Genomic DNA, 11756 nt, shown 5'->3' with positions numbered 1-11756 from the left:
CAAAAAAAAAAAAAAAACGAGAAATAAATCTAACCAAGGAGGTGAAAGGCCTCTAAAATGAAAACTATAGAACACTAAAGAAAGAAATGGAAGAAGACCTTTGAAGATGGAAAGATCTCCCACGTTTTTGGATAGGCAGAATTAACATTTTCAAAATGGCTATGCTACCAAAAATGCTATACAGATATAATGCAATTCCTATTAAAATTCCAATGATGTTCTTCATAGATATAGAAAAAAAGTCATGAAATTCATTTGGAAAAATAAAAGACCCAGAATAGCCAAAGTAATCCTTACTAAAAAAAGTGAAGCAGGAGGCATGACAATACTAGACCTTAAATTATACTACAGAGCTTTGGTAACAAAAACGGCATGGTATTGGCACCAAAATAGACATGAGACCATAGGTAAAGAATAGAAGACACAGAGACAAACCCATATAAATACAGTTATCTCACACTAGACAAAGGTGCCATAGACATACATTGTGGGAAAGATAGCCCTTTCAATAAATGGTGCTGGGGAAACTGGAAATCCATATATAATAGAATGAAATGAACACTTATCTCTCATCCTGCACAAAAGTCAACTCAAAGTGGATCAAGGACCCAGGCATTATACCAGAGACCCTACACTTATTAGAAGAAAAAGTAGGCCCAACTCTCCATTATGTTGACTTAGTAACTAACTTCCTCAATAAGACTACTAAAGCACAAGAAATAAAATCAAGAATCAATAAATAGTACGGTATCAAACTAAAAAGCTTCTTCACAGCAAAGAAAACAGGAATATGAAGAGAGAACCTACAGAATGGTAGAAAATCTTTGCCACCTGCATCTCACATGGAGAATTAATCTTTAGCATATATGAAGAACTCAAAAAACTTAATACCAAGTCAAACAATAACAACAAAAAACCCAATCAACAAATGGGCAAAGGAAGTGGACAGGTACTTCACAGAAGAAGAAACATGAATGGTCAGCAAATATATGAAAAAATGTTCAACATCTCTAGCAATTAGAGAAATGCAAACGAAAGTACACAGATTTCATCTTACTCCAGTCAGAATGGCAATTATCAAGAATACAAGCAATAATAAATGTTGGTGATATTGTGAGGAAAAAAGTACACTTATACATTGCTGGTGGGACTGCAAATTAGTGCAAACACTTTGGAAAGCAGTGTGAAAATTCCTCAGAAAACCTGGAATGGAACTACCACTTGACCCAGCTATCCCACTCCTCCCTCTATACCCAAAGGACTTAAAATCAGCATATTTTTAGTGGTGCAGCCACATCAATGTTTATGGCAGCTCAATTCACAATAGCTAAGCTATGGAACTAAAGTAGGTATATATACCTCAGTAAAATTTTATGAGGAAAAAAAACCATTCAACAGATGAATGGATAAAGAAAATATGGTATATATACTCAATAGAATATTATTTATTCAGGCATAAAGAAGAAAGAAATTATGGCATTTGCTGGTAAATGGATGGAACTGGAGGCTATCATGCTAAGTGAAATAAGCCAGTCCCCAAAAAACCAAAGGTCAAATATCTGATATGTGGATGCTAACCCACAACAAGGGAAAGGACAAGGAGGAAGATTAGAAGTTCATTTGATTACACAAACTTAAATGAAAAGAAGGGAGGAGGGATGGGGATTGGAAAGAGAGTAGAATGAATTGGACATAATTTTTCTACCCTTGTATATGAATACATGACCAGTGTAACTCTATGTCATGTACAACCACAAGATTGGGATCCTAATTTGGATAAGTTAAACTCCATGTATATATGTCATAATACTCTGTACTGTCATGTATATCTAAAAAGAAGAACAACAACAACATCAACAAAAAACACAATAAGATACCCCTTCACATGACTAGGAATAATAATAAATAATATTAATAATACAGACAATAACAAGTGTTTGTGAAATATGGAGAAATTGGAACTCTATACATTTTGAGTGAGAATGGACAATAGTGCAGCCACTTTGGAAAACAGGTTATTCCTCAAAAAGTCAAACTTAGCTTACTTTAGGAGCCAGCAATTTCACTCCTAAGTGTATACCCAAGAAATGAAAACATATATCCACACAAGAACTTATATACCTGTGTTCATAGCAGTATTGTTCATAATATTCAAAAGTAAAAATAACTCAAATGTCCATCAATTGATGAATGGTAAACAAAATGGGGTATAGCTATGTAATAGGAATATACCTCAGTAGAATTTTATGAGGAAAAAACCCAGAAATGGTTACTTCAATATCAGAAAATATAGACATAGTTGTTTACAGTTTTATTTGTACCAGCCCCAAACTAGAAAATATAAAAAAAAAAAACATTCAATCTACGTGAATGGTTAAACAAACTGTTATACATTCGTATCATGGAATACTACTCAGCAATGAAAATGAAAATCTATTGAAATATACATGAATCTCAAGGACATTAAATTGAGTAAAAAAAATTCAATTTCAATAGTCATGTATTATATGATTTCATTTCATAATAGTCAAAGTAACAAATTATATAGATGGAAAACAGATTAGTAGTTGGCAGGATAAGAAATGAGGGAAATAAGTGAGACTCTAAAGGGGTACCATGAATGAGATCTTTGTGAAGATTAAATAGTTCTGTTTGGGGGTTTTTTGTTTTTGTTTTCTTTGGGGGGGGCTCTGGAGTTTGAACTCAGAACTTTATGTGTAACCACTGATCTATACCCTTAAGTCCTAGTCCTGAATATTATTTATACTTGTGGTCTCTCAAATCCCCACATGTGATAAGTGGCATTAAATCATACACACATATTGGACCAGTTTTACCTTCCTGGGGTTGATGTTTTACTGTAGTTCAATAAGGTGTAAATATTTGGATAAACTAGGTGAAACAGTTTTTTAAAACCAGAACCTCTCTGTAATAACTTTGTAATAACTTCCTGTGAACCTGTAATTATTTCACTAAAAAAAATAGAAATTTCCTCACAGAAGTTGATGCTGCCTATAGGAAGTATTATTTTAAATTAAATATTAGGTTTTCATGAATGAAGCATAAGCTGTTTATTTTGTAGATTGAGTTACTGAAATTAAAACTGTCAACACAAGATGGCACTAAATAAAAGTAAGAAAAAATTCAGTTTTTCAAAATTGTGGGCTTTACTACATATGGTTAAAACAAATCTGAACAAAACATTTATCAAATGAATCACTGTTTAATTGTGCAGTTAATGAATTCCCAAATTTACATCAAAGATGAATCATGTTCAGCTTCAATAATTGAGTTTTAATAACTGGTTCTATCTCCACTAATTGGAACATTTAAGCTTTACTGCACTTTCAAATCATGACTTAAATTTTTGAAGAGGTACACAAGAAAAGAAATATTGTGAAATCAAGCTAGAAATAACTGTGAATAGTAAAATGTCAGTGTTTTCTATAATTTACAGTTTTCCAAACTAACAAATAGCTTTGAGAAACTGAGATTACATCAGATGAAACAAAACAAAGTTCACCGAAAAGAAATACCTCATAAAGAAGAAGTGCCCTTTGAACTGAGCAATTTAAACCAAAAATTAGAGGTAAGAGATCTTTCCTTAGTTTCTTTGTGTGTATTAGGATTGGTTTCCATGTGGCTGTGTGTAGAGTACAGAGTGGCATGTACAGCTGGGGTAACAAATCAACTCTCGTGGAATATCTGTATTTCCAGTGCACCTTCCCCTCAAGCACTTAGTGAATTAAAACATCACTTTGATTTATGTATCATTTATATAGATCAGCATTGTGGGAGAGCCAAAAAAAGAAAAAAGTTCAAGGAAACTGCAGCTGTTGAGTGAAACTGAAGGACACCCCTGGGGTCAGTTAAAGCGAATATCTAATAAATCTTTTAGTGGCCATTTAACTATTAGGTACTTAAATCCCAATGAAACCTCAAAACAGTTTCAGAGCAGGGCTTGAAGTTTCAGGGGTTTTTCCTTAAAGGTAAAGCACCACTCTAATTAAGTCACCCCACATCACCCAGGACTTCTAAACTCTCAGTCACATGACATTAGCTATGTTCCCAGTGCTGCTCAATTATTTTTAATGGCCTCAAGCTTACCCTCACATTATCTCACTCAGTTCATTTCATTTTTCCCAAGTCCTAAACCTCAGCATCCCCACCCCTAACCAATGATCTCATTTTCCAACTCATTGATTGATGATAATCCCGAACCTCCCAAACATCAAGGTTAGATAACTTTGTGGAATCTCTTCTTTTTTATTTATTCTTCATACTTTAGCCCATATTTGCCCCCCTTGCCTTTCTTCCTTCTGGTTGTCATTGCCCTCTTTCATAAGCCATCATCTTACCCTTGAATTAACAATCCTTCTGCTCCAAGATCTTCTTCCCCCATATTTTTATTGGTGCATTGTAGTTGTACATACTGAAGGGATTTGTTGTTACACATTTGTATATACACTCAGTACCCATATAACAATGTTCTGGCCAATATCACCCCCAGTACTTTCCCCTTCCGTCCCCACCTTCCACCCCTTGGTCCTTTTCCACTACCCTTCTCCCTTTGATTTCCATGAGACCCCCCCATTTTTTTTTACTTTCCCTTTCTTGCTTCTACACATGAGAGAAAACATACAACCCTTAACCTTCTGAGGTTGACTTATTTTGCTTAACATAATAATCTCTAGTTCCATTTTCCTGAAAATGACATCAGTTCATTTTTCTTTATGGCTGAATAAAATGCCATTGTGTATACATAAAACAATTTCTTTATCCATTCATCTGCTGATGGATATCTAGATTGGTTCCATAGTTTGGGTATTGTGAATTGTGCTGCTATAAACGCAGGTATGCATGTATCACTGTAGAGATACAACGACTTTAATTCTAGGATAAATACTGAGGAGTGGTACTGCTGGGTCATATGGTAGTTTGATGCTAGCCTTTTGAGGAAACTTCATACTGATTTCCATAGTGGTTTTACTAATTTATAATCCAATAACAGTGTAAAAGTGTTCCTTTTTCTCCAGATTATCTCTAGCATTTTTTAATTATATGTTTTCTTGATGACTAACATTCTGACTGATGTCACATGCAATTTCAGTGTAGTTTTGATTTGAATTTCACTAATTGCTAATAATGCTGAGATTTTTCTTGTATTTGTTGGCTATTATTTTTAGTTTTTTTTTTGATAAGTATCTCATTTATTCATGTTGTCCATTTATTAATTGAGTTATTTGATTTTTGGTGTAAGGTTTTTTAAGTTCTTTATATATTCTATATATTAACCCTATGTCAGAAGAGTAGCTAGAAAAGATTTTCTCCCATTCTTTAGGTTCTCTATTCATATTCCTTATTGTTTCCTTTGCTGTGCAGAAGTTTTTGAATTTGATGCCATCCCATTTATTAACTCTTGGCATTATTTCCTGAGATTTAAGGGTCCTATTTAGAAAATGTTGCCTGTGCCTACATGCTAGAGTGTTGACTCTATGCTTTCTTCTAAGAATTGTATAGCTTCTGCTCTAATTCCTAGGTCTTTAATCCATTTTGAGTTGATTTTTATGTAGGGTGAGAGATAAGAGTCTAGTTTTATTCTTCTACATATGGATAACCTGTTTTCTCAGCACCATATGTTTAAAAGGCTGTCTTTTCTCCAATGTATGTTTTTGTCAAAGACAAGATGACTAAAGATGTGTGGGTTTGTCTCTGTGTCTCTATTCTGTACTATTGGTCTATGTGTCTATTTTTATGCCAGTACCATGCAGTTTTTGTTACTATAGTTCTGTAGGATAATTTGAAGTCAGATATTGTGATGCCTCCAACATTATCTTTTTGGCTTAGAATTGTATTGGCAATTCTGGGCCTTTTATTCTTCCAAATAAATTTTAGAACTGTTTCTTCTAGTTTTTTGAAGAATGTAATTGGTATTTTGATGAGAATTGAACTGAATCTGTATATTGTTTTTTGGTAGTCTGGCCATTTTAACAATGTTAATTCTGCCTGTCTATGAACATGGTAGGACTTCTCATCTTCTGAGGTCTTGAATTTCAATTTCATTCTTCAATGTTCTATGGTTTTTATTGTAGAGGTATTTTACCTCCTTGGTTAGATTTATTCTTGGGTTGGTTTTTGTTTGTTGGTTGGTTGGTTTGATGCTATTGTGAATGGAATTATTTTCTGGATTTCTTTCTCAGCAGCTTCATTGTTGGTATGTAGGAAGCTAATGATTTTTACATGTTGATTTTGTAACCTGCTGTTTTTACCAAATTTGTTTATTAGCTCTAGCAGTATTTTGGTGAAGTTTTTTGATCTTCTAGATACAAGACCATATTGTCTAAAATAGTAAAATTTGACATTTTCTTTTCCTATTTTTATTCCTTTCACTTCCTTCTCTTACCTAATTGTGCTGCTAGAATTTCTAGCACTATATTAAGTAGAAGTGGTGAGAGTAAACATTCTTGTCTTGTCCTATATTTTAAAGGAAAAGCTTTCAATTTTCCCTCATTTACTATGAGGTTTGCTTTGGGTTTTTCATATGTAGCCTCTATGATGTTGAGGTAGGTTCCTTCTATCCCTAATTTCTTCAGTGTTTTTTATCATGAATGGGTGTTGAATTTTGTCAAAGGCTTTCTTTGTATTTATTGAGATGACTAAGTGATTTTTTTGTCCTAAATTCTATTTATGTGATTAATTACATTTATTAATTTGCATTTATTATACCATTCTTGCATCTCTGGAATAAAACCAACTTGGCCGTGGTATGTAATCTTCTTAATATGTTGTTGCCAATATTTTATTAAGTACTTTTTTCATCTAAGTTTATCAGGGATATTGGTCTATAATTTTCTTGATGTCCTTATCTGGTTTGGTATGAGTGTGATATTGGCTTCAGAGAATGAATCTGGAAGTGTTCCATCCTTTTCTATTTCATAGAATAATTTGAGGAGTATTGGCACCATTTCTTTAAAAGTTTGGAAGCATTCAGCTGAGAATCCATCTGATCCGGGGATTTTCTGTGTTGGAAAGCTTTTTATTGCTGCTTCTACCTCATTATTAGTTATTGGTCTGTTTAGGTTTCTATGTCATCTTGATTCAGTTTTGGCAGATCAGATTTGTCTAGAAATGTATACATTTCCTCTAGGTGTTCCAGTTTATTGGAATATAAATTTTCAAAATATTCCCTAGGGTCCCACTAGATTTCTGTGATATCTGTGGTGATTTCTCATTTTTATCTCTAATTTTATTAATTTGGGTTTTCTCTCTTTTTCTTTTGTTCAGTTTGGCTAAAGTCTTATCAATCTTGTTTATCTTTTATAAAAAACAACTCTTTGTTTATCAATCCTTTTTTAAATTTTCAATTTCATTTATTGTGTCTCTGATTTTAATTATTTCCTTTCTTCTATGGGGTTTGGAATTGGTTTGTTTCTCTTTTTCAAGGGCCTTGAGATGCATCATTAGGTTGATCATTTGGAATTTTTCTGATTTTCTTACATATGCACTCATAGCTATAAACCTGCCTCTTAGAACTGTGTTCATAGTGTCCCAGAGGTTCTGGTATGTTGTATCACTATTCTCCTTTTAGTCGAATAATTGTTAAATTTCTCCCTTGATTTCTTCTAGCACTCATTTATCATTCAAAAGTGTATTGTTCACAAAAAAAACAATAAATGTAGGCAAGGATGTGGGGGAAAAGGTACACTCATACATTGCTGGTGGGACTGCAAATGGTGCAACCACTTTTGGAAAGTAGTATGGAGATTCCTCAGATAACTTGAAATAGAACCACCATTTGACCCAGTTATCCCACTACTTGGCTTATACCCAAAGGATTTAAAATCAGCATACTATAATGATGCAGCCACATCAGTGTTTATAGCAGCTAAATTCACAATAGCCAAGCTATGGAACCAAAGTAGATGCCCCTCAACAGATGAATGTGTAAAGAAAATATGGTATATACACAATGGAATATTACTCAGGCATAAAGGAAGAATGAAATTGTGGAATTTGCTGGTAAATGGATGGAACTGGAGACTATCATTCTAAGTGAAATAAGGCTATCCCAAAAAAACAAAGGCCGAATGTTCTCTGACACACAATAAGGGGCAAGTCGGGGAAGAATACAAGTTTGTTGGATTAGACAAAAGGGAATGAAGGGAAGGGAAGAGGGATGAAAATAGGAAAGACAGAATAAGTCATGTCCATAACTTTCTTATGTTCATTTATTAATAATACATGACCAGTTAAACCCCATATCATGTATAATCATAAGAATGAGATCCTAATTAGAATAAGTTATCCTCCATGTATGTATATGTCAAAATATATTCCACTCTCATGTATATCTAAAAAGAATAATTTTTTAAAGTAGGGTTTTGTCATGTTAATTACCTAAAATATGTTGTATTTTGGTTAGTTTGGCTAAAGTTTGGAAAAGGTACCATGAGTCACTGAGAAGAATGTGTATTCAACTGTTTTGGGATGAAATAGTCTAAATATTTCTCTTAGATCCCATTTGATTTATCATATTTTCCAGTCCAAAGAGTCTTTATTGAGTGTATGTCTGGATGACTTATGTAATGGTGAAAGAGGTGTGTTGAAATCACCCAGTATTATTGTACTTGGGTCTATTGAGGCTTCGATTGGAGTAGTTTCTCTTATATGTAATTACTTGCACCCTTCTTTGTCTCTTCTGATTAATTTTGGTTTGAAGTCTGCTTTTTCAGATATGAGAGTAGCTATTCCTGCTTGTTTTCATGTTCTAATCACATTGTAAATCAATTTCTATCCATTCAGCCTACATGCAAACAACATCTAGTTGTGTTTTGTTTTTGAATCCATTCTGCCAGCCTATGTCTCAACTGTAGAGTTGAGACCATTTAGATTCAATGGTATTACCAAGAGATGTTTATTAATTCCTGCCTTTTAGATTTACTTTTAATGTTTAATTTGGTCATGCTCCTCATTTGCTTAGCTAGTCTTAAAGTGAGATTTGTTCATTTGTGAACTCTGAGGTTTGTTTTGAATTCTTCTGTGTGGAGTATTTTGTTAAGGAAGTTCTGTAGTGTCAGTTTGTCTTGAATTCTTACAGTTTCTGCTTATCTTTGAAGGTTTGTATTTTCTTTTTAATTTTGAAGGATAACTTTACTGGAAATAGCAGTCTTCGTTGACAGTTATTTTCTTTCAGGACATATAATTACAAGTCCTTCTGGCTTTTAGAGTTTGTGCTAAGAAATTGGAAATGATTCTGATAGGAATCACTTAACCTTTAAGTCAATCACTTTACCTCTAAATGTGACCTGACATTTTTCTCTTGAGGCTTTTGAAATTCTATCCCTCTCTATATATTAGGTATTTTAATTGTAATGTGTCATGGAGAGGTTCTTTTTTGATCTTGTCTATTTAGGGTCCTGAGTGCCTCCTGTAACTGGATGTTCATCTTATTCTAAGTTTTGGAAATTTTTGTAATTTTTTCCCTGAAGAAGTTATCAATTTCCTTGGTCTGCATCTCACAACCCTCCTCAATTCCAATGATTCTTAAATTTGGTCTCTTAATGTACCAGAATTCTTGTATATTCTGACCATGGTTACTTATTTTATTTTCTTTCATGTTGTATAATTGTTCAAGACTGGCTACTTTGTCTTACATTTCTGAAATTCTGTCTTCATGGCCTACTATCTTAGGGAAACTTTCAACTGAATATCTAATTGATTTATTGTATTTTTCTGTGTTCTCTTGAAATTCATTGATCATTTTTATAATTATTCTTTTGAGTTCTTTATCTGATATTTCAGCCACTTCAATAACTTTGGGGTCAGTTGCTGGCTCCTACCTTGGGGTAGGTATCATATTACCTTCTTTTTTCATGTTTCTTGTATTTCTGTGTTGGGTTTTGTGCATCTTTTTGGAGGTATTTCTCATATGCTTCTATATATGGGCCATTTTAGAGCACAGTCTTTACTTGCCCAAGTGTCCCAGAGTGATCTAGATTGAGATATCCCTCATATGTATGGGATCCTCAAGCCTTTGTTTTAATTCTGTTTTTGCTGTGGCAGTGGATGTCTGTATAGATATAACCCGTGTATCCACCCCTATATGTTTCTAATTGGGCCTAGTCATTAGTTTGGATTTTTGTGTCTTGAATTCTTTGTTTTAACGTATACCTGAAGATTAAGTGTCATTAATTTGTGTGTGGATCAGGGTGCACTGTCTTTTGGTTGAGTTTGGTTCAACAACAGAGTCTCTACCCTGTGAACTTGTCCCAGTAGGTTCCCAGCACTTCACAGAATGGTGTGAAAACAAATAGTAGCAACAACAGATGCAAACAATATATAACATTAAAATAAACAACCACTTCCTATTATGACATCAATATTAATTACCACAGAAAACAGGAATGGTGGGGTCAGCAGTTGTCAACAGTAAAAACAATAACTATGAATTTATCTTGCTTTAAAGCAAATAGCAGGTGTCAGCTATGTCATCCACAGTAATAATAATTTAATCAGCATTAATGGTAGGGGAAGGAGTAATATAAACCAATTTTAAAAGATGATAAAAATATAGTTAATTAAGGGAAAAGAACATGTTCTATCATGGCATGAAAGAGCTTAGAATTTCAAAAAGTGAACAGAGAGGATGCAGAAGAAATGTATCTGGTGATGGTTATAAGGAAGGAGGAGAAAAAATAGGAGAAACAGAGTAGGGAGAGAGAGAGAGAACAATAGAATTTGGTTGTTAACATTAGAAGAGAGAAAGAGAAACAAGAGAAGCAAACAAATGAAGACTATACAAGACTAAACCAAAATGTACAAACCCAAAACCCTAACCCTCAAAAGACAATGCAAGGAAAAATAACTACATTAAAAACTGCTAAAAATGAGAAAAAGAAATACGTATATGTATACATGTCCCTGAACTAATCAGAACATCAAGAAAACTCTCTCTCTCTCTCTCTCTCTCTCTCTCTCTCTCTCTCTCTCACACACACACACACACACACACACAAACACACACACAAACAAAACAAAACAAAGAAAAAATACAAGAAGAAAGGAAGAAAAAGATTCTTAATGAAAAATGATAGAATTATTTCCACTGAGATGGCCACCATAGTGCATGAGAATGGATGGACCAATTCTCTTTCTGTTTCTTCTTGAGCTATGAGAGTGAAAGCAAGGGCTGGGGGTTGTTAACCCCTTCCTCTTTCTGTTTTGCTCTCTGAGCTGCTAGTTGGAGTGGCCTAAGCTTGAAACTGGTTGAATAATTCTCAGCTTCCCTTCTCACCAGTATGAGGTAGAATGGAGTGGAATGTTTTGTCAGTTGGAGTTTTGTCTGCACAGACCAGATTGGTACATTCCCAGGGTGGAGCTGCTGCAGAGTTCTAAGAGGGAGTTCCAGTGGATGGGGCTTAGGTCTAATCAGACCTTAGGCAGGTTGTTAGGTAGTATCTGCTCTGGAGAGATTAAATCAATACACCCCTAGGGCCTGGCAGTTGCAGATCTGTCTGGAGTCTGGATCTTAGGAGCCTCTCAAGAATTCTGCTCTTACAGCAGGGACACCAATCTTCCATATACTCTTCTGCCCAGGAATGTAGCCTTCCTGATCTTAGTTCCTGAGAGTATTCAAACCCACCTTTTCAGAGTCTCAACCTACTTCATCCAGTCATGTGAACCACCAGACTCCAAGGAGAAGCCAGTTGGGCTCCCTTTCAACTTTCTAACTAGAATCTCCCTTGGGTACAATCTCT

At 34.3% G+C, this 11756-nt stretch overlaps 1 protein-coding gene across 4 annotated transcripts in view; it reads left to right on the top strand.

The window, feature by feature from the left end:
* The window catches only part of Deup1 (deuterosome assembly protein 1), an 87058-nt gene that overhangs the window by 25008 nt on the left and 50294 nt on the right, over positions 1-11756 (top strand). For all 4 annotated transcript variants that reach the window (XM_048795786.1, XM_015489990.2, XM_048795785.1 and 1 more), the window contains one exon: positions 3458-3589. In XM_048795786.1, the coding sequence (XP_048651743.1) occupies positions 3458-3589 (132 nt within the window). The remainder of the gene's footprint in view (positions 1-3457; positions 3590-11756) is intronic.

This window comes from Marmota marmota, unplaced genomic scaffold, assembly GCF_001458135.2.
Source record: "Marmota marmota marmota unplaced genomic scaffold, marMar, whole genome shotgun sequence".
NCBI classification, from domain to species: domain Eukaryota; kingdom Metazoa; phylum Chordata; class Mammalia; order Rodentia; family Sciuridae; genus Marmota; species Marmota marmota.
Note: the sequence above shows the minus strand (reverse complement) of the source record. Positions and strands in the feature narration are given on the sequence as shown.